The 23400-nt window shown below is 45.9% G+C and overlaps 1 protein-coding gene across 1 annotated transcript; it reads right to left on the bottom strand.

The window, feature by feature from the left end:
* Positions 1 to 9073: 9073 nt before the first annotated feature.
* On the bottom strand, positions 9074 to 23122 carry LOC138831822 (ral guanine nucleotide dissociation stimulator-like). The gene is made up of 18 exons (XM_070028850.1): positions 22898 to 23122; positions 22475 to 22644; positions 21891 to 21977; positions 20923 to 21116; positions 20166 to 20257; positions 19312 to 19527; positions 18918 to 19021; positions 18385 to 18469; positions 17235 to 17300; positions 16723 to 16809; positions 16295 to 16327; positions 15867 to 15988; positions 15585 to 15680; positions 15093 to 15297; positions 14721 to 14960; positions 13255 to 13369; positions 11143 to 11286; positions 9074 to 9189 (listed from the first exon to the last, which is right to left on the bottom strand). Exons 1-18 carry the CDS (start codon positions 23120 to 23122, stop codon positions 9074 to 9076), a joined length of 2397 nt encoding a protein of 798 aa, XP_069884951.1.
* Between the last annotated feature and the right edge of the window lie 278 nt (positions 23123 to 23400).

Genomic DNA, 23400 nt, shown 5'->3' with positions numbered 1-23400 from the left:
TAATGTCACTGTCTTCTATGCTAAAATGGAACAATTTGGGCAAGACTTGAAAAAGAATTAGCCTTTAAAATTTGTAATTTTGCTTATGCTTTGAAACCCAGATAATTTATGTAGGTCTGTAATTTGTTCCACATTTTAAAATTGTTTTTTATTGTGAAAATACTGCACAGAGGGGTTACAGTTACACCAACAAGGCAATGAGTACATTTCTTAAGCAGCATTGTTGCTCCCTCCTTTGTTTTTCCCCTACAATCCCTTCCCTCCCACCTCCTCAGCTACCCCCCTCCCAGCCCCTCCTGCCCCCTGCCTAAATGGTAACATTCATTTTTTGACATAGCGTCTTGTACATCTCATTGTTACAATCAAGTCAATCTGTATCCTTATTTAAACAAAAATCTCATAATATATAAGCTGTGCATTTATGCTATAATAAATAGCTACTTTAGAGGTTGAGATTTGGCAAAGCATCTTTCTAGGGCAGCAGAAAAATCTGTGAGACTTCATCTCATAGGGGTGGGATGTGGTGACATATACCTGTTATCCAGTTCTGGTATGAAGCTAGAACTAGAAGGATTTCAGTCAAGGCATGTGCCAGAGTAGGAAGCAGCCAGACCGTATCTCAAAGCATTTATTTCAACTCATAGTTCTAGAGGTTTCAGTACATCAAAAATAACCAATGCATGCTAGGCATTAGTGGGTCATACCATAATCCTAGACACTTAGGAGGCTGAGATCAGGGGATAGTATTTCAAAGCCAGCCTGGGCATGAGGCTCTTATCTCTAATTAGGCACAAAAAGCTGGAAATGTACCTGTGGCTCAAGTGTTAGAGAACTAGCCTTGAGCACAAAAGCTTAGGGATAGAGCCCAGCTGCAGAGTTCAAGCCCCACGACAGGGACATGTACACAAAAAATAACCAGTGTATAAGCTGGGTGCCAGTGGCTCATCTTATAATCCTAGCTATTCAAGAGGTTGAGACCTGAAGATAAAAGTTCAAAGCCAGTCCAGGTAGGAAAGTCCATAAAAGTTTCTGATCCTAATAACCATCAAAAAGCCAGAAATGGAGCTGTGGCTCAAATGGTTGAAGTAGGCTATCCTTGAGCACAAAAGCTCAGAGACACTGTTCAGGCCCTGAGTTCAAGCCTTAAGACCGGCACAAAACAATAACAGCAACAATAAATAAGAACAACAGTGAAACAAAGGGATAGGGGCATGGCTCGGTAGTAATATTAGTAGTAGTAGTAGATCTGTCTAGCAAGTTCAAGCCTAAGTCAAAAAATCCCAGCATCTCAAAAAAAAGAAAGAAAAAAAGTTAATATTATACAAAAAGCCCAATTGTAGATGGCTTTATAGGCGCTGTACTCTGAGTCAGTAATCAGGGTTTCAGTTCTGTATTAGATTTCTGGTTGTCATTAGCAACAGAAGAAGCATTTATGTCAACTCATAGTTCTAGAGGTTTCAGTATATCATAAAGGGGAGGAATTGGCAGAACTTTTTTAAAAAAAGCTATTTTTTTTAAAAAAAAAACCTCACATTCCCTCTTTGCAGATGACATGATTTTGTATTTAAAGAATCCCACAGATTCCACTACCAAATTACTCTAGCTGATTCAAAACTTTGGCAAACTAGCAGGGTATAAAATTAACTCTCAAAAATCAATGGCTTTTCTGTATGCCAACAATGAGAAAAGCGTGGCTGAAATCAGGAAAGCAACTTCACTTGTAATAGCCCCACAAAAAATAAAATACCAAGGAATTAACTTAACCAAAGAAGTGTAGGGCCTTTGATGAAAACTTTAAAAAACTGAAAAAGGAAATCAAAACAGAACTTAGAAAGTGCTCCCATGCTCCTGGATTGGAAGGATCAACATCGTGAAAATGGCAATACTTCCCAAGGCTATCTACAAATTCAATATTCCAACCTCATTCTTCAAGGAAATAGAAGAGGCAATCCAAAAGTTCATATGGAACACTAAAAGACCCCGAATAGCAAAAACGATCCCTAATAGAAAGAACAGTGCTGGAGGAATATCAATACCAAATTTCAAACTCTACTACAAAACCATAGTAATCAAAACAGCTCAGTACTGGCACAAGAACAGACCTCAGGACCAATGGAATAGAATTAAAAACCCAGAAATGAACCTACAGACCTATAGCCATCTAATCTTCGATAAGGGAGCTCAAAACATAGAATGGAAGAAAGACAGCCTCTTCAGTAAATGTGCTGGCAAAATTGGTTAATTACTTGTAGAAAACTAAAGCTAGATCCTTACATATCACCCTGAACCAGAATCAACTCCAAATGGATCAAAGACCTCGGAGTCAAAGCAGACACTTTGAAAACATTACAGGATGGAATAGGAGAAACCCTAGCTCTCCTTGGCACAGGCCCAAATTTTCTTAATAGAGACCTAGAAATACAAGAAATCAAAGTAAGATTGGACAAATGGGATTGCATGAAATTACAGAGCTTCTGCATGGCAAAGGACATAGCTAGCAAGATCAATAGAAAGCCCACGGATTGGGAGAAGATCTTCACTAGCCATACAACAGACAAAGGTCTCATATCTAAAATTACCTGCAACTCAAAAAATTAAATCCCCCAACAACAAATCTTCAAAGAAACAACTGCCAAATAAATAAGTTGGCTAAAGACTTACAGAAAAACTTCTCTGAAGAGGAAAGGAGGATGGCCAATAGAGATATGAAGAAATGTTCAACCTCTCTAGCCATAAAAGAAATGCAAATCAAAACAACATTGCGATACCACCTCACCCCAGTTAGAATGGCTATAATCAAGAACTCTAATAACAACAGATGCTGGAGGGGATGTGGACAGAAGGGAACCCTACTGCATTGTTGGTGGGAGTGTAAATTGTTCAACCACTTTGGAAAGTAGTATGGAGGCTCCTCAAAAGACTCCACACAGAGCTCCCCTATAACCCAGCAATCCCAATTTTGGGCATTTACCCAAATAATCACAAACAAGACCATACTAAAGCTACCAGCACAGTTCTGTTTATTGCAGTATTATTTACCATAGCTAAGATATGGAACCAACCCAGATGCCCCTCAGTAGATGAATGGATCAAGAAAATGTGGTATATATACACAATGGAATTCTATGCCTCTGTCAGAAAGAATGACATTGCCCCATTTGTTAGGAAATGGAAAGACTTGGAAAAAAATTTTATTAATTGAAGTTAGCCAGGCCCAAAGAAACAGATCCCATGGTTTTCCTTATTTGCAATAGCTAGTATATGTCTGAGACAAGCAGAAAAGGTCAGATAAGTTGATGTTAGGTGAAATGAACTCCAAGATAAGTATTCATATGTTTTTTTTCTTTCATGTGATTGTTTCTAACATATTTATAAGATGATTTCTTTGTCGCTTTGTATGTCCCTCCCGCACAGTATAACCCTTGCTTTCACTGTATTTGATGTTGGCTTAATTTGGGGAGGGGAAGGGAAAAAACAAATTGTTTAAATAGGGATACAGGTGGACCCATTGTAAATAGGGATACAGGTGGACCCATTGCAACAATGAGATGTACAAGTCGTTATGTCGAAAAACGAAGTTTACAACTTTGGCAGGGGGGTGGGAAGGTGGAGGGGTGGGGGAGTTGGTGGGGGGGTGGGAGATGGGAAGGGATGGGAAGGGGAAACAAAGGAGGAGGCAACAATGCTTGATAAGAAATGTACTCATTACCTTGCCCATGTAATTGTAACCCCTCTCAACGGTATTTTCACAATAAAAAAATTGCAAAAAAATTGCGACCCCCCCAAAAAAACCTCACAATGGCCAGAGGCACGTGGAAGAGGAGCCTGTTCACCTCATGCTAGACAGGACGAAGAGCAAAGGAATACAGGAAGCGAAGAGATGTAGCCCTCAGCAAAGCTATCTTCACTCATACCATGACCTCACAATAATGCATCATATCCTGAATTAATGAAGTGATCAATCATAGATTAGATCAGGCCCTTGTGATCTAATTATTTCTGTAAACTTTCTAGCAGACATACCTAGAGGTGATTTACTTTTAGATGTATCTGAATCCAATGAAGTTGACAGTCAACAAGCTCTAAGAATGATTGCTAAAAAAGCCATCTTCTTTTAGTCATGTTTATCACCATAATACAACAGTATTCTCTCTTTTTTGAATTGTTTAATTTCTCTTTCTATATGCAGACCATAGACTTTATGGAAACAGTAATACCTTTCCTGTTTTAACTTGTATCCTAATCAAGAATGAGTACTCACTAATTATGTACATTTTCTACACAGTATTAGTGTTTTCTAATTCTTTTGATCCTTGTTTTGTCATTTGTGAAATATGTTGGCTAAGATGATCACTGTCTTTCTAGTTCTCAAAGTAAATTTTCTAAATATTCTGTATTTTTGAACTCAAGGCCGGGGCCCTATTTCTGAGCTTTTTTCCTCAAAGCTAGTGCTCTATCACTTGAGACACAGCTCTACTTCTAGCTTTTGGATGATTAATTGGAGATAAGAATCTCATGGATATTTCTGCTCAGAGTGGCTTTGAACCTTGATCCTCAGATCTTAGCCTCTTGAGTAACAAGGATTAGAGACATGAGCCACTGGCACCCAACATATTCTTTATTTTATTTTTTTAATGTTTTTTATTGTGAAAATAATGTACAAAGGGTTTACAGTTACATGAGCAAGGCGATGAGTACATTTCTTATCCAGCATTGTTACCTCCTTTGTTTTTCCTCTACCATCCTGTCCCACCCACCTCCTCAACTACCCCCCCCCCCCAAATTGTAAAGTTCATTTTTCCACATAGCGTCTTGTACATCTCATTGTTGCAATGGGTCAATCTGTATCCCTATTTAAGCATTTTGTTTTTTCCTTTTTTTTTTTTAAATTGAAGTTTCCCTTATGCATACAGCTTGGTGAACTTTATATAGATGTATAACCAGGTGAGCACTACTTGATGTTTATATATCATTGTATATTATTTGCGCCATCCCAGTAAATTTCTTTTTTTTCATTTTTTATTATTTACCCAGTAAATTTCTTAAGCATCTCCTACTTGTTCATTCACCAAAGCTAAACAATCATAATATAATATAATGAGCAATAATGTAATACAACGAACCATATTATAATACAATGAAATATATAGTAAGTGATTAGTTTTTCTTATTTTCAAACTTCATTTAAATGGAATCATGTGATATGTTCTTTTTTCCTCCTCACTATTTTGTGAGAGACTTTGCATCATGTTGTTGAAAACAGTGACAATATCTTTTATTTTTATTTGTGGTATATTCTAAATAAAAACAATTTTTCTTTCGTGGTTGTTCTATTGCATAAATATACCAGCACTACTTATTTATCTATTCTTCCCTTCAATTTGGGATATAGACATGAAAACAGAGCTGTTATAGATTCTGGCACATGTATTTGGAGATATATGTCCCTTGGGCAAATATCTAAGAGTAGAGTTTTTAGGTCATAGTGCACATATATTCAACTTACTATATGCTGACAAAAGACTTTCTCTTACTAAGACTATACGAAAATTCTAATCGTTTCATATTTTTGAGAGTGACCACATCCTTCCAAAGGGACTTTCTTTCAAACTATCAGGAGACTAGGGGAATTTTGCCCTTCCTTTCAAAGTCCCCGGATCTCCAGCTCCCAAATGTAGTGCTACAAGTTGAAAAGACTTCTTTGGAGAGAAATTAGCCTCACTTTGGGGAATTTTAAATCTTACTTCTATTCACTCCACCTTCTAAATGCTTGCTGATTTCCTGAGAGTTTGTTTGGAGGCTCTGGCAGGGGAGTGCAGCTACCTATATACCCTTGACTGAAGATTAGTCCTTCTCCATCCAAGATGGTCATCCTCTCTAACCGAGTGCACACCTTTGGGAGAGAAACACATGGAGTGGTAAGAAAGGGGACACCTGCCTGTCCAGCCAGATCAGCCAAATCAGCCCTGGCAATCAACGCAGTGACATGTCACAGCCAGGTTGCCCTCTCATCTGTTGCTAATTTCTTTTTCCTCCAGTCTTCATCCAGAATCAGCCCATTCAGCTGGGCTGGGTGCAGTGGCTTGTGCCTGTAACCCTAGCTATTCAGGAGGTTGAAATCTACTAAAGATAGTAGCTTGAAGCCAGACCAGGAAGGATAGTTCATGAAACTCTGATTTCCATTTAGCCAGCAAACGAGCCAGAAGTGAAGCTATGACTCAAGTGGTAGAACAGTATCCTTGAGCAGAAAAGCTCATTGACAGCACCCAGGCGCTGAGTTCTAACCCTAGGACTGGCACAAAGAAAAAAAATCAGCTGCCCATGTCATTGTAGCCCCTCTGTACGGAATTTTCACAATAAAAAATAAATTAAAAAAAAAGAAATCAGCTGGCCACAGGCTACTGTGGAAAGAACTCCATAAATTGGTGCTTTGGTTCACATACCTCTTATTTCATATATTACAATCTGCTGTATTTAGAGAATGCATTTTGAAATTTATCCATTTTTTAATAGTTTCTGTAGAAAGAGCATTAAGGCCATCTTTCCAAGAAATGGAAATTTTTTGACTCCATGAAGAAGACAAGTTAGTACTAGTGACTTACTGTCATAGATCCCATTTATGATACTAGGTCAAATCTAAAAAAGAAATACAATTTTCTGTTTGATTTGTTTTAGAATCTCAACAGTGGGGACAACCTTGAGTACTTATTTTGTTTTCTAATAGGAAGTGGTCAGCAATGAGAGAATATTGTGAGGATCAAAGCCACTTACAATTATGCTGAGAGTAATACAGATGCCCAGAGCTATTAGATTACAGTTCCTTGAATATCTCACCTATTTTTAAAATTTGACCTTCTATAAACTCTTTCTTGTTTGATGTATAGCAGCCTAGTTCATCCTCCTCCTCAAATTAAAACCAAACGATGGAGAAATAAAGATGAAAGAAAGAAGGGGAAAGAGGGACAGAAGGCTAAAATGAATGTGGGAAAGAATAAGGTCTGTATTCAACATGCACATACATGAAACACACACCAGTATGTTTAGGTTGCTTCCTAAATCTAAACATAAGTAAATTTTTGATGATGGTGGTAAATGATGTGAAGGCCAACTTATAACAAAATGAGTATGATTATTAGAATAAAAGTTCTTTCCCAGAAATGGGGCTCAAGATAATGAGAAGTGATCCTCCTTAGACATCATAATGCTCCAATTCTTACCGCAAACATGATAGCCAGGCATACAAAGAAAATTCTTCTTTTGAATTGAAGGATGAAGGCAGACTATTGCCATAGTGTAAACCAAGAAAAACCAGACAAAAGAAACTACACCTACACAATACAACATTTTCTCACAGGTCATTGGTGATTCACTTTTGTGGTCCTAGCTACTCAGGAGACGGAGATCTGAACACTGCAATTTGAATCCAGACCAGTCAGGAAAGTTTGTGGAACTTTTATCTCCAATTAATCACCAAAAACATTAGAAGTAGAGCTGTGGCCCAAGCGATAGAGTGCCAGCCTTGAGGGAAAAAGCTAAGATAATAGTCAGGCCCTGAGTTCAATCAATCCCCATTACTGCCACCAAAATTAGTCTCATCATTTTTATTGTTTTATTTTTTAAGTTTAAGTTTTATTGGAAAGATGATGTACAGAGGGGTTATAGTTACATAGGCAAGAAAATGAGGACATTTCTTTTTTAACAGTGTCACCCCCTCCCTCATTTTTTCCCACTTCATCCCCTCCTGACGTCCCTTCCTCCCAAGCTGTACAGTTCATTTCCAACATAATGTCTAGTGAGTATCACTGTTGAATTGGGTCATCTAGTGTCCCACACTGTTTCTGTAATTCCCCTTCCCTTCCCCCTGTCAGATAAACTTATAATCAAGACAAGGTGTAGAGAAAGAAGACACAGTGACGATATGGAATAAACCAAAGGAGAAAAAAGAAAGAAAGAAGAAATAACTGCAAACAGTACAATTAAAAAACCTTTTGTTTCCATTTCTTAAAATTCATTTCGATAGACATCATTTTATATAGCCCTATGTATATAGCTACTGAACCATTGGGATCCTCTCCTATGAATATCTTCCTTTGTTCTCAGGATGCAATTAAATTAAGTTTTGTTTAATACTGGACATTCAGTGTTTCCTTTTCAAATTTATTGCTGAATGAGGAATTTTGTAATAAAGAATTTGGTCTCCTTCATTTGATCCCTTACATACCTGCGCATTTTCTCTTCCCTGTATCTTTAATTACTCCTAACTTAAGGTGCTTGCAATCTCCTTTTCCTTTGAAGCATTCTACATATGCTTGTTGGCATGGGCTTTCTGAAAGACCAGACCTTGAGGTCATTCTACTCAGTGAGATGAGGGCTTCCCATGGCCTACACAGGAAAAGGCAAACACTGGTGAATTCATTGCACTCCCTAGATTGCTCTCCCTGCAGCTTGGCATGGGCCAATGTCAGAAGTCCTGTGGTGTCCTTTTTACATAGTCCCTGATGTAGTCCCTCATGGGCCCATGAATAGGAGATGTCTTCCCACTGTCCATGGAGCTGAGGATATTTTATGAAGTGAAATAAGCCAGGGATAGAAAGACAGATACACACATGCTTGCTATGTAGAAGCTGAAAAGGTGTTCTTGTAGAGAAAAAGATAGGGTTATTGAAGTCTTAGAAGGATGTTGGGGAGGGAGTGTGGAAAGAGAATGAAAAGCTTTGAATGTTCTGAAGCACACGAGGATAACTGTGATTGACTACAATTAATTGTGCATTTAAAACCAAAAGTTTGTTGAGAGCATTTTGAATGTTTCCAACACAAAGAAGTAAAGTGTTTAAGCGATGAATGTGTTAATTTCCTTGATTTGACCATTACACATTGCATACATGCATGTTACACTGTGCCATGTAAATATACACAATGTCTATGTGTAAATTAAAGATGAAAAATATATGAAATTAACTATCAATTATCAATTAATATAAATAAATGTATTTTGATATATTAACTTATTAATATAGTAATATCACTGCAATATAAATTATGTTGTTTATCTATCTGTCTTCATTTATTTATTTTAAATCTGATGTACAGAAGGATAACAGTTACATAAGTCAGGTATTGAGTACATTTCCTTTGGAATAGTGTCATCCCTTCCCTCAGTCTCTTGCAGTCTCTGCCTTCTGTCTCTCCCTGCAAGTTGTATAGATCAGTTTTTTCCTGTTAGTAAATTGCTCTTTATGTAGTTGAAGACAATTTTTTAAATATTGTATCAGAAATAAATATTAATGGTATGCCTTTTAAACACTAGCACTAAATATTAAATTACACAAAAAGTTAAAATAAAAAGAATTCAACAAAATGATACCTAATTTTAAACAAAAAATTGACAAGCATAACAAACTATAGATTGGTATTTAACAAATATATTGATTTCAACATAAAGGTAGAATTCAGTGCAAATGAATTATATGTAACAAATTGAATTATTCTAAATGATGATCCAAATTGTCATGACTGAACAAAATACACACAAAGTCTTAAATCCTGAAAGACGCTACCACAAATTAAGCAAGGGAAATGTTACAGAAAATAAAATGGGCAAACAAAATTGTAGCATGACATGTGACTCACTCATGTTATTAAATCTACTTAAATCACTTTTTTTCCCCAATCCTGAGGCTTGAACTCAGGGCCTAGGAACTGTGCCTGAGCTTCTCTTGCTCAAGGCTAGCACTCTACCACTTGAACCACAGCACCGTTTCTTGCTTTTTCTCTTTATATGGTACTGAGGAATCAAACCTAGGGCTTCATGAACACTAGGCAAGCATGCTACCACTACGCCACATCCCCAGCCCATATAGATCACTCTTAACACAGTGTCCAGTGAACACTACTGCTGTACTTTTTCACCCTTTCCCCTTGAGGTCTATGCTGTCCCCCCAAGATAGACACACAGAAAAACTATACATAAAGAAAATAAAACAGAAACAAACCACCACAACAAACACTTATTATTTCTATACTTTAGAGTTTGTATATATATATATATATATATATATATATATATACACACACACACACATATATATATATACATACATACATACATATATACATACACATATATATACATATATATTTTCTTTTGGTATGTGTGTATTACAACAGTAAGGGAAAGAAGCTGAATCAGAAAGCTTATGTACTCTGTGGCTGGAGGCAGAAGGCTTTGGGGAAAAGACAAAACACTGGAGGTGACAAACATGTCAGTGATTGCCAGGAACAAGAAGGAAAGAGAGAAGGCAAAAGGGAGGAAAGAAAGGAACGGGGAAAAGAAAAAAGAGGAAAACACAGGGTATATGGGACAGTGCCATGAAATAGTATAGGAGGAAAATTTATAGCTAAGTGTGCATGCTTAAAAAAATATCAGAGATCTCAAATAAATAACCGGTGGCACACCAAGCTCTTAGAAAAATAATAACAACCAAACCCCACACTGGTAGATAGAAAGAAATAAGAAAGTTCAGGGAACAAGGAATGAAATAAAGGCTAAAAGAATGATTCAAGGAATCAGGGAAACAAAGAGATGATTGTTGGAAAAAATGAACACAGTTGACAAACCCTTACCCAAATTAATCAACACAAACATAGACTATCAAAATAAATACCATTGTAATTCAGGGGACGGTCGGGGTATATGTCAGTCACTTGTCTTGCAGTAAACTAGAATATTGAGGCAAATGGATAATCCTATAGATGATTAGGACCTGCCAAATGAACCTATGAGATATGAACTACAAACATATGGATAAGAATCAACAAAGCCCTGGGAAGGAGACAAGTGGACAAGCGGGGAGGACCTGCACTAGAGTCCAAAATGTCAGGTCACAATTTGTAGGGGACAGCTATAGCCTGAGGGCAGAGGGAGCTCGAGGCTCTGAGGGAGTCCCTGGAGGGGAGGCTAGCTTGTCCCGTGTCAAGGAGCATTGTGACAGCAGGATAAGTTGTGGGTGAATGAGTCTGAGTGTCTTAGATGGGGGTGAGGAATGTATGGGGAGACCAGGGCCAGTGTAGTCAACAGGGGCTTAGCCTCTGACCAGACAGACCCAGGGGAGACATGCCATCCTTAGGATTTGCATGATGTACTTCTCTTCCTGTGAAAGAGGCTGGAGTTGGATCCCTGCTTGACGTTTGTCCTCAGGGGGAAGGTGTACTTCCGAAGCACCACATGGTAGAAGTCCATAGTCTTCAACGCATAGAATACATTTGCATCATCAGGGATCCTCAGTTCTGTTGGAAGAGGAATAGAAACCTTCTTAACAGGACGGTCTATTATAAGTCAAGTATGAGTTAGGCCCTGATTTCCCTCCAATTCGGGGCCAGGATCACCAAGGTCCTGTGAGTCCTGCCTGGGAACAGATTCTGCTGAAATCTTCCTTGCTTAGAAAAGAATTTTAGATTCGAGCTCATGGCAGCTGAGGGTGGAAATCCACAGGCCATTCTCCTTCTGTCCTCCCCCCTGCCATAATTATGAACATCTCCAAATACAACAGGCTTTTGCAAACCACCTAGAGTAAGCCCTGTTGTACAGAAACCAGGATTCCATAGACCACAAAAAGAACCACAAAAAGAAAGCACTGGATTCAGGTTTCTCACATTGAGTTCCATGGGCTTCCAACCCTGTGTTCCCTAAACAGCTGTAAGTCTTGCTTTTAGGCTCCTATTTCTCCCCAGTCTCTTCTGTCAGGGAATCTTCTAATGTCAACCAAGTCTAGGCTGAAAACATTGTTGCTTCTTATCCTAGTTCCTGAGCCTCCCCGGGCCTGTGACTTACTTGGCTGGGAGAGGAAAACCCCATGCTGCTGCCACAATGAGAATGGTCATGGAGGTAGGAAGGAGTTTAGAACACACCCTGCATGGAAGTTGAAATCAATGCTGGATATCTCCACAAAGAACTTGATAGATTCTTCAGCCCATTGCAAACTCAACAAAGCAATGACACTATGGCCCAGTATCCTTTGTGTTCCAGGTATATGTGATCACTATGTGTGCTGTATGTAATCTGTCTGTCTTCTCTCTTTCCATCTGACTCTCTCTCTCTCTCTCTCTCTCTCTCTCTCTCTCTCTCTCTCTGTATGTGTGTCTATCTCACTGTCTCTATCTCCTCAATCTAACATACTGTCTGCTGGAGGGAGGCTGGTTTTGGCACAGCTGTCTAACTAAGGGCCTTGGCCTTGTTCATGACCAGTTTCTTCAAGTTTTGTGCTCTACCACTTGAGCTGCATCTCCACTTCCTGCTCTTTTGTGGTTAATTGGAGAAAGGGGTCTCAGACTTTCCTGCCCAGGCTGGCTTCGAACCTAGATCCTCAGAACTCCACTTCCTGATCAACTGGGCTTATAGGCCTGATTCCCAGGGAGTTGGCTTCTCAGCTAGTTTTGAACAGGAACTCACAGGCAGAAATTGAGGAACTTTCCTATGGTCTCTGAGATTTCACCAGCTCTCTCAGGGTATGCACTATTCCTTGACTTTGTTCATATTCCTCTTTCTAGAACAGAGAATCAGCTACGAATATGTACTTTGATGTAATAATGTTGGATTATGGCTGTCAGGGAGCATGATTGGAATGGACTGGGGAGAGTGCAAAGTTCTCATGAGTGTTAGGCACACACATTTTTCAAATGAGCTACACCCAAGTCTCACGTTCTTTTGTTTGTTTGTTTGTTTGTTTTTGGGTCTGGTCATGGGACCTAAACTCTGGACCCGGGCACTGTCCCTCAGCTCTTCAGCTCAAGGCTAGAGCTCTACCACTTGAGCCACAGCACCACTTCTGGCTTTTTTCTTTTTGCTTATGTGGTGCTGAGGAATCGAACCCAGGGCCTCATGCATGCAAGGCAAGCACTCTACCACTAAGCCACCTTCCCAGCCCCAAGTCTCAGGTTCTTTATGAAGTCATTTCTCCACATTGGAGCAAGAGAAAGTCTTTTCTTATGAGCAAAGACACCGCTCAGACACAGCAGCTGCATTCTCTCTAGTCCTCACTGATGGTCTCTCTGCACCGGCTGTTTCCTTCCTCCTCAGGCAGGACAAGGACAGGCATATCCATGTGCTACCAGGGCAGTTAGGAGACTTGCAGCCTGCAGGGCTGGCTTGGGGCCTGGTGTCTAGTGCCTACACTTATGCTGCTGTATCTTGGAGGGGAGGCTCTTTCTTCTGCAACCTGATTCTTTCCTTTCCCTGGCTGTTTGTTTTGGGCTCACTTTGATCCTGGGAGATGATCTGCACCAGCTCTAAGTCTTCTGGCTTGTATCTCCGCACCCTGAACTTCCTCATGGCCTTGAGGATGACATCTCGGGTCTTTTCCTGGTTGGTCACCTGGATCAGAACAGGAAATTGGCCTTTAGGACTGGTGCCCAGTATGCCCTCTCTGAGGTCAGTGGCCACGGATTCTGTGGAGCTATCTGAATGTAACCAAGAGAAGTCCCATGTGGTGTGATATGGGTGTTTCAACTCTCCCTGAAAGGGTTCTCCATGCAACAAAGATGGTTCTTTCTCCACGCTTTGTAGAGTCTACCATGTCCTCCCCTCTCTGTGTTGCAACTGTTTGCCACTTAGGGTAAAAGAAGATGTGTGCATGGTGAAAGAATACACAACGGACTCCACCAACCCTGAGAGAGGTTGGAGCCAGTCAGGTGTCTAGTGCCTCCTAGAAGCCAGGCCTGCTCTGGGTTGGAGGATGCAGTGGGGAGTGACACGGCGTGGACCCTTGTTCTGCTCCCTAAGGTAGAGAACCCAGAGGAGAGGAAGACATAGTCCCCCAGATGGCAGCTAGTGACAGCCATTCTAGGTTCTGGCTGTGAGAGGGCAGAGTCGGATGGAGTGTCCTAGACACCAGACCCAGCATGATGAAGGAGGGGCTAAGCATGACTTCTGCCCAACTGAGAATCTTGAAGAGGAGAAAGACCTCTGTCTTGTGAGTCGATCAGTTGTGAGTTGGCTCCATGGGGAGCAATACCCAGACTCAGAGAGTCCTGGTCACCTCTCAGACCACAAGTTCACTGTGGCCCCTGACCTCCAACCTACATGTGATTGTAACTGCATGCAGCCTCCTAAGTAGTGTCCCTGGGACATTTCTGAGACAGGCAATTTTCTCCTCCAAGAATCACCTTCATTCATCGGTAACCTCTGAACCAAGCACCAGCATTTTTTTTTTTGGTCCAGTTGTGGGGCCTGAACTCTGGGCCTGGGCACTGTCCCTCAGCTCTTCAACTCAAGGCTAGCGCTCTACCACTTGAGCCACAGTGCCACTTCTGGCTTTTTTCTTTTTGCTTATGTGGTGCTGAGGAATTGAACCCAGGGCCTCAGGCATGCAAGGCAAGCGCTCTGCCACTGAGCCACCTTCCCCCAAAGCACCAGCATTTAAAACTTAACCAGAGAAAGAGAAAAATCTCAGGTCAACTCTGTCTTGCAGATGCCAGGACTTCATGTAGCTGAGTCCCCTTTCTTCCTCCCAGGACTCCTCGCTGTCCCAACTGGAGGTTCCATTCTCACCTGGAGGCTGGGCACGTTTTTGCCTCCCTCCTTTCAGGTCCAGTTCTGAGCACTGTGATCTCGCTCTGTCCCTTGGCCCCTCACAGGAAGGGATGGTCCATGGGAAATCCCACAGTTGAGGAGTGTGTTCTGGCAGGTTGAGGACACCAAGAGAAAATCCTTCCCCCTAACGTACCAAGATGCTTCTGCATAAACGTCTGTTTTCCACAGGCAGGATCACCCTGATGACGCAGGAGTCTCCCTGCCTGGTATATGAATGCCGGGAGGAGCTGTCACTGGTGTGCCCTGAAACGCAGCTCTGACTGTTTCCTGTGGTGGTCTCAGGTGTGCTGGAGTCCGTGCGTGAGGATTGGCTGGGAGAGGCCAGGTTGATTGCCATAGTCCCTGGAATAGACTGGCAGCATGATGCCTTGAGCTGTGGGGACAGCAACATCAGGAGAAGTTCCAGTCTCAAACCAGGGCTAGGCCTTTCCAGAAGTGTACACAAGGAGCTGGGCTGTCCTGGTGGGCACTGGAAAGGAGGGCTATGGGAATGGCAGGAGGTCACCTTTTCCTGGTCTTCTGAGGATTCTCCCATGAGGCTCCTGTTGAACTCTGGGTAGGAGCTGGAAGCTCCTGCTGATTTCCCAGTGCTGTTGCAGTGCACTCCAGTGTTGTCCGTGCTGCTGGTGTCAGGGCCACACTTGTCCTGCTCCAACGACTTGAACTGGGAGCTGCCACTGGTACTGAGGCCAGTGCTCTGGGCCTGACAGCTTTAGAGAGGGGCCAGCTTACTGGAGGGAGGACACCCCCTAACACCTGATTCCCTTTCCACTGGGAGCTTGGGACTCCATCCTAGGATCTTGGTCTATCACCATTTTCCCATTTCCCTCTGTGATGGATGAGCCATGAAAGAAGAGGCAACGGAGGCTCAGAGAGCCAGAACTGAGTGGCAGACGTAGGCTGCCCTGTGGAAAGACCTAAGCCTGGGTCTGTCTGGCACCCGCATCCCAGCCCATTGGCTTCCCTGGCCCTTGCCCATCAGAGCCCAGGTCCTTACTTCTTGCAGACTTTGCAAATGCCAAAGTGCTTCTTGGGAGGAAGGCTTGCAGTGTCAGTCTGCCTCTGGGGCTCCAGTGCACATGACAGGTCATAGCTAAGACAAGGGTGGCTGTGAGGTGATCAAGGTAGAAGCTTGGGGTCCTCCCGTTGCCTGCCTGCAATTCAGAGCCTGCTGCCCAGCTCCTGCCCACCCCATGTATGTGAGACCTCAGACCCTCAGGATGTCACCCCATCCTGTGTGCCAGGCTCCAGTCACTGGTCCACTGTCCCCCCAACTCACCTGGCTTCCTCGCTGAGCCGCTCCAGGCTCCTGAACCAGGCCAGAAATTTCTCATTTGGTGTGATATGGTCATAGCTGCAGCTTGACTGTAGCTGCTTCAGTTGCTCCATGATTGTATATTCCTGGCCGGCAAAGCATGAGGATAGGGAACAGGTTTGTGTGTGGTGGCCGGGGAATGACCCACTTGCGAGGATTGTGCTGGGAGTCTCTCGCTTAGGGGTGGTAGCAGGCTGCCCTGCGCTGTCATATCTGGGTCCACACGCAGTCACAGTGGGAGCTCTGTGGGCTCTCACTTCACACTCCCAACCTGCCTTCTGGAAGATCTTGTCTCTGCATCAAATGTCCCCATACATCACAGGGGCTGGGGAGGAAGTGAGCTGACTCCATTGCCGGTCCCCACCCACTCAGGAAGGGCCCCTGAAACTCACCTTTCGCAATTTCTCATAATGGATGATTCCCTCCTAGAAGGCACACAGCAATGTGAGTAGTAAGCAGACCCTCCTCCAGCTCTCTGTATGTCAGGGGCTGCTCCATCTCCAGGGAGTGGGGGCTCCTCCATGGGACTAAGGACATCTGTCCTGTGGGACCTGGATACCTGGCCCAAGAGATTCTGAGACCTAATTGTTCAACACGTCTGAGACATTGGAGAGACTGAGGCTTCAGGTGAGAAGGCTCACTGGCCCACAGTTTGCCTCTGCTTTGTCCCTCTACTGTCTCCTCCACCCAACCCTTCCTTACCTCCACTTCCCCCAGAGGGACTGGCAGTGCCCACTGTGCCCTGTTGTCTACACCTTAGGGCTCAGCTTGGCATTTTCTGTCCCAGCCCCAGCCTCCAAGTTGGGCCGAGGCTACTCACATCCAGGAAATCTCTAAAGGCAGTGTCAATCATCCTGAAGTCTGATAGGAATGTTTCCAGGTAGGGAATGGTGCCCTTGATCCTAACCTGTGGGATTGGGTGGGCTGATGAGCAAAGGCCTAGGGGCCCTCCTCCCAGGGCTTCTTAGCCAGCCTCCATCCTCACAGAGCCTTTCATGGAAGAGTAAGTTGAGGAACCTCTGGCCACCTCTGTCAGAGCCCCTTGTTGGCAGTTGGCACTGCAAATGGCATCAGGTTTGTGATTGCACATCCCCAAGCCACTGAAGCCCCCCAGCCCCCCCTGCCCGCCACGTAGGCGCTGCCATACTGGGTCAGGTGGCTACCACTTCTCCTTTCCCTCTGGTAGCTTCTCAGGACAAGGGATTGCCACAGTGAGAAGCCCATGGCTATGGGGTTATTTTAGGCAAGAGGGCAAAAGGTGAGAAGGGCAGGTGCATGTCACTTCTCTCTTCTCTCGGGCATCCTTGGTGCCTTTAGGACATAGTCACTCACCGTCTCCTCTGACTGCCTCTGGCCTCTCTTGGCCTTCTTGTCCTTGGAGGCAAAGTCACAAGGCTCCTGTCATTATTGAGAGGAGAGCAACTGAGGCAGGTGTCCTCTTCTCCTTTGTCCCCAGACCTGGGGACATCGAGAGCCCTGGACATATGTGCTCCTGTCAGCTGGCTGCTCATTTCTAGACTCTGCTCCAGCACTCACTGTTGTGGATTCCCAGGGGAGTGATCTGCCCTCCCTCTGCCTGCTTCTTCATCTGCAAGGTGTACATGCAAATCTCCAGTCAGTGAGTGCTCCTGTTTGTGTCTGGTCCTGAGAGGAGTTGGATCCCAAAGGGAGAAGGCCAACCAATGTGCTAGGGGATTTGAGGTGTGCAATCTGCTGCTGCTTTCCATAGAAGCTGCTGGAGAAGTGTGTGAAGATGTGCTCCATGAGTTTGTATGAAATTGTCTCTCATTTCTCCTTGTGTTTATATATTTTTTTTATTTTTGTGGTTCACAGTAGTAACCCTTGAACTACCACTTCACTTCTGGGTATTCATGGTTAATTGAGTGCTGTGGATTTGGCTCCCAGTCATTTGCAGTTAGGATTGCAGGGAGGAGTCAGAAGTGCCTGACCACCCTTGCCAAGTTGCCCTCAGCTCCCCTGTGTAGTGTGGCCATCAGCAGTGTCTGATCTAGGAAGATCACCGAGAGACAGAGCTTCTCTAGGTAAACCTGCTGAGTCTGGGTGTTTGGATCCAAACCTAATGGACACCAGGTCTTTTGGCCCCTTGGACAGCCCTGAGATATGCCACGCCTCACCCTTGAGCAGTGCAGCTAAGAAATTAGTGCCTTTGGAACTTAGCACCTTCAGCAGAAAGGCATCAGTAGCTTCTGACTTTCATAGTAGCCCTCAAGAGGCTGAGCTCTGAGGATCCCAGTTGAAAGCTTGCCTGAGCTATAGAGTCAGTGAGACTGTGATCTTGAATTAATTACCAAATATTGGAGTGGAGTTGTGACGGAAATGTTCTGGTAGAGCACCAGCCTTGAGCACAAAAGCACAAGGACTGCAGAATGGGCACCGAGCAAAATGAATAGAACTTGCTATTGGAACTGTGTCTGTCTTGTGCCCTCAAGTCCCTCTTTCTTCTCTGCCCACTTCCCACTACCTGGAATAGCAGCACTTTGGTCCTGAAGTAATAGCACGCAGGAGAAATGATCTCTGAGAGCTTCTGGAATACCTGCAAGCTGTCTCTGCAGGAGGGGCAGAGAGAAGATGACAAATGGGGAGGTGAGAGAGAAGGGACTGGGACTTCATCTGGCTGTAGAACCAGGCCTGCCAATTCCCTGGACACGAGGTTTCCAAAGGACTGCATGGAGCCCCCAGTGATCCAGGAGCCTGGAGCGATTTCTTCATCCTGGCCTGATGGAGGCCACCCCACTTGCGTTAGGCAACTCTGCTTGGATTCCAACTGGACAGAGATCTCTGACTACCACAGCAAACCTGGGACGCTCATGGGTCTCTGTCCTGCTTGAGGCAGATAGGGAGCTGAATGCTGCCAAAGAGTGAACAAGCAGAGCGTAGGCAGTGAAGAGGCCCAGCCCAGCAGCCCAGGTCATGCACGATTGGGCGTGGGGCTGAACGAGGGTCAAGCTGGCCAGGCCTTGTGTGTCCACAGCTCCTGTGGAGAGGGAAACCCACCTGGAGACCTCATGCCATGTGTTCTGCATGCGCTGCATGGCCGTGCTCTGCAGAGCAGAGACGATGGCGTGGAGGGAGGAAAAGTTCCTCAGGACTCGGCATTCCTGCAGAGGAACACTGTGTGAGGCTTGCCTGCTACTGCGGCCACTCATGTCCTGCTCCCCACGGGCAGAGGGATGCTAGGGAGCTCGGAGAGATTTGGCAAGGCATGAGAACTGACCAGGCCCTGTTGGAGGTCTCCCTAAGTTCTGAGTGTGAGGAAGGAGTGAGCACCAGCCACTTGCTGGATGGGCTGTGGGTGGCCAGGCAGCATGGCTCTCGCAAGGAAGGACTGGGGTCCACAGAAAGCTCTGAGCACATTGTAAAGACTGCCTGGGCAGGGGCTGTGGCATACCATGGCCACCATGATCCAATGCTCCAGCACACGTGCCCTGTTGCAGGCCTGCATGCTGTGATCTCCAACGCAGGTGGTGAGGACGCAGGAGAAAACTCTGTGGAACTGTGTAAAGGTGGCCCGGATGGTGGGGGCCAAGTTCTCCATGTCCTTTTTGTCCCTCTGGGAACAGACAGAGAGCAGGCAGTGGTGGGGCACCACCTTCTGGAACAGTTCCTGTGAAATGGATGAATGTCTCTCCTTGGGCAGGCCCAGACCAGAATAACCAAGTCCAGATTGGCATCCTTCAGTTGGGCATGGAAGTCAGGATGTGGAGGGGTTGTCTGGAGCTTGTGGGACTTTCTAGGCATGGTGTGTGCTACACTTGCGTTATTCTACCTCACCTCAGTGTCTGCTGCCCACTGTGACTCTGCCCGCATGGCCCAGGGAGCATCTGCGCCCTGACCCAGCCACGTCATGTCTGTGTGTTTGTTAGCAGGCACAGATCCTACTTCTCTGGCTCTTTTGATGTCTGTACTAGGCTCTGATAGACACCAGGTGCCTAGTGGGTGCTGTGGCTCAAGAGGCGCCTGGCAAATGAGGGTGAGCTGTGGGCCAGGTTGCACCTCTGTTCCAGTGCCCCATTTCTCACAGCCCCTGGGAAGGGCCTGGGTGTCATCTCCACTATAGTGACTGTCCCAGACAGGGTGAGCCATGGTGGAGCTTGGTCTGGATGAAACCTTGGGCTCTCAGGGAAGGAACAGAACGAGAAGGCAGCAACGTGCAGAAGGCAGCCTGTCCCCGCCCCCCCTCCCCCCCCCCCCCCCCCCCCCCCCCCCCCCCGCTTCCCCCTGTGTGCCGTGCCCAGCCCTCACCGCATCCATCCACGTGAGCTGCTCTGCCACCAGCGGGGGAGGGAAGGCCAGGACATCAGGCTTCTCCTTGCTCAGCACATTCTCTGTGGTCCCTGAAGGAGGAGAGGAAGCTTTGTGTGAAGGAAAGGATGCTGGGTGCCGCTCCAAATCGACAGATATGTGGGACCCCACCCGGGCTGTGGAGCAGGTGCCCAGGATGATTTGTGCACCAGATATGGATTAGATGCTGTCTTGGGAGTCTACACAGAAGCCATGGGGGGATTGCCTCCAGGCAGGGACAGGATGTTGAAGCTCCCGTGCAAAGTAGCTCCAGAGGGCCGGGGGGAGATGGCTGTCCTTGCACAGCTGATGCTGGTGTTGTCATAGGATTGCTCACTAGAGACAAGGCTGAATTCGGCCCTTGGTCTGCCCCTGATGATGGTCTTCCCCCTGGGCTGCATGCCAGAGTCAGCAATGGAGCTGGATCTAGCTCTGGACTTGCACTGGGGTTAGTGGTGGAGCTGCAGGAGGAGACACAGCCTCTCCATTCTTGCGTTATGCTGAGTCTTTAAGTAGACAGAGGAGATCCTCTTCCCTGTACCTCCCCAACCTGTCTCCCTCCCCTCCCCAGATCCTATTCTTCACCTTCCCTGCTCCCACTCAGTGTTTCAGGCTCCTCTTTCCTCCTGGGCCAAGGCCAGGTTTGGAGCCCGCTCCCAGCGGGGGTCCACACCATTTACACCCTATTTTCTCTGCATCCCAGTCCCACGTTCCACACCATCAGGCTCTGCCTGGCTGTGCTGTTGGGCCTCCATCTGAGCCAGGAGAAGGTGTGCACGGCCCTCCACGTCCGTTCCTGCCATATAGACCTTCAGATGATCCAGGAGCTGCTTGAGGCAGGGAAACTGTGGAGGCTGGCAGAAGTCCTCCCAGTACTGATCCAGCCACATGCCCAGGATAGATGAGATGGCACTAGGGGCAGATGGTGGGCAGCAGAGTCAGAAACCTGGGCCAGTGCTCCCATACCCTTAAGCCTCACTCAGCACCTTGAAGAAGCTGGGCATAAGTACCTTGTCTGTCCAGCCCGAGGCTAGTACACCTCATCCCAGGCAGCTTTGGTGGTAAGGTAGTGACAGGCCAGGGAACCTAGTGGGGACTCGAGGTAATGTCCAGGCAGCCAGTCCCCAGTCAATGTTATGAGCAGCTCTCTTCTCTCCAGGAAGGCCCACAGCCTCCTGCCTCTCTCCAACCTGTCCCAAATGACTATAGTGTCCATGAGGGTCTGTTGTATGCCTGGCATGCACCGGTTCCTGTTTCACATCAGCTGGTGGCTCTGCTGCCTCAGTCCCCATGAGCCGCATGTGGGCTGTCTCCCCACCACATGCTTCTGGTTGGCCAGCCTGGCCCTGCACTCTCACCGACATTCCTAGGATCAGCTGAGGGCCTATGACTATGCAGCAATAGCCTAACCCTCCTTGGGATCCCCTGGCCAGGGAGGGCAAGCCTGGGCTCTGTGGCCCTGGGGAGGATGGACTGTCACAGGGCTCAGCTCTGAGCTGGAGCCTCCACCAGTGATCACAACAGCACCCCAGTCCACAGCTTTCCTCCTCCTGCAGAGAAAGTCCACACTTTGGCCTTCTGGTGAGAATCCTGAGTTGTGTGTTCCAGTGCTTGCCTATACCCCAATACTCAAAACTGGCACCATTGTGGGAAAAATGCCCTCTTTGGAGACCCAAGTCCACTCACTTTCTGAGTTGGTCCTGTTGCATGCCATCCTGGCTGGAGCAAGGGAGGATTTCATCCTGTTTAGAAGACTCCTGGAGAGCCTCACACCTAGTGAAAGTGTGAGGAATTTGAGAGTTACTGGCTGTCTGTCCATGTGTTGAAGCCTGCCTGCAACCATCAGGATTTTCTAGGTTCAGTGCCTGGGAACCGCCATGACACCCTAGGGGCTTCCTCTCCATGCAGTGGAGGAGGACCGCCAGTCCCTCCCCTGATAATCCTGTGCTTCCTGTTCCTCACTCTGCCTTTAGCCACCCTTGCTCTGTCTACATCTTGGTTAGAAACCCTCCTCCTAAATGGACAGACTGCTTTGTCTGAAGGCATTTAGCTGTTTCCTGAGAAGGCCACAGACATGAGCCCACACTCCTGGGTAGCACACAACACAGGGGCATGCTTGGCAAGTGCTTCCAAATCTCGTTTCACATGGCCCTGGCACAGTCTCTGGTCACCTCCCCTTTCCAGGATCCAAGTAGCCCTCAGAGATGGGCAGGTCATTCCCAGGCTCAGTCTGGAGGAAAGCAGCCGCTGACCTTGGAGTTGTTGCTCACCTTTGGAACAGCAGATCCAGTACCTGCTGGGGTTTGGCAAATTTTCGGTAAGTGGATAGGAAGGTGGGGACGAAGAAGTGGTCCCCGGTCAGCTGGGCAGGCACCAAGTGATCCACCAGCTGCTCCAGTGTGCCTGCCCTGCAGGCTTCCTCCTGGCTTGGGGCTACATCCTGCAGTGGGACCAAGGAGGAAGAGTTCAGGTTGAAACTAGGTGACCAGAGAAGACTCCTTGCCATACACTACAGTGAATTACTTGAAAAGAAATGACTAATCACCCACATGTGCACATGCATGCATGCACACAAGCATACACACACACACACACACACACACCATACATGGAAGGAAGTGCTGATGATGGTCAGGAGAATCAGGTGTGTTGTGCTGTTTAGTCATTCACTGCCCTGGGCCTCCCCATGTCACCTGTGGGGTCCTAGAGCAACATCTCCAGAAGTGTCGGTGTCCAGGGCTGGCCCAGGGTCTACACACATGAGCCAAGCACCCTCTCCTCTCTTCCTGGAGGCCTGAGGCTCTATGATTTTTGAAACACCCAGCAAGCATCTCCTGGATGTTGGTTAGCCATACCAGTGAGCTGCGTGGGGCGTGTGTTGACTGTGGCTGCCGGGATACCAAGGTTCTAAGTTGCATTCTGAAGGAAGTGAGGTCATCCCTGGAGGTCCCTTCACTTGAGCCCTTCCTTCTGACAAAGCCTCCCCAAATGGCTCCTCCTCTCACCTCCTGCTTGCCCTGAACAGGCACACAACTCTCCACCCCACTACCTCGTCCCCAGTAGGCCTGGGGACTGCAGACACCACCTTGGAGGAGATCCAGTTGGGTCCTAGGCCTCCTGGTGCCAAGGCCTGTAGCAATTTCCTCTCAAGTTCTCCTATACTCAGCACATGAATTCTCAGAAAGGCAGTTTTCAC

This window comes from Dipodomys merriami, unplaced genomic scaffold, assembly GCF_024711535.1.
Source record: "Dipodomys merriami isolate MVZ:Mamm:240054 unplaced genomic scaffold, mDipMer1.0.p SCAF_2, whole genome shotgun sequence".
NCBI classification, from domain to species: Eukaryota; Metazoa; Chordata; class Mammalia; order Rodentia; family Heteromyidae; genus Dipodomys; species Dipodomys merriami.
This window is presented reverse-complemented; position numbering and strand designations above follow the sequence as displayed.

What these genes read in the sequence shown, in the direction of transcription:
- LOC138831822 (XM_070028850.1), bottom strand. Translation starts at nt 23,122, where the DNA reads ATGCAACTTAGAACCTTGGTATCCCGGCAGCCACAGTCAACACACGCC. An exon ending in CAGCCAGGCAGAGCCTGATG is followed by an intron (nt 20,258 to 20,922) that starts GTGTGGAACGTG and finishes CTCCTCCTTCAG; the next exon opens with GGACCACAGAGAATGTGCTG. An exon ending in CCTCAGAAGACCAGGAAAAG is followed by an intron (nt 14,961 to 15,092) that starts GTGACCTCCTGC and finishes CTGTCCCCACAG; the next exon opens with CTCAAGGCATCATGCTGCCA.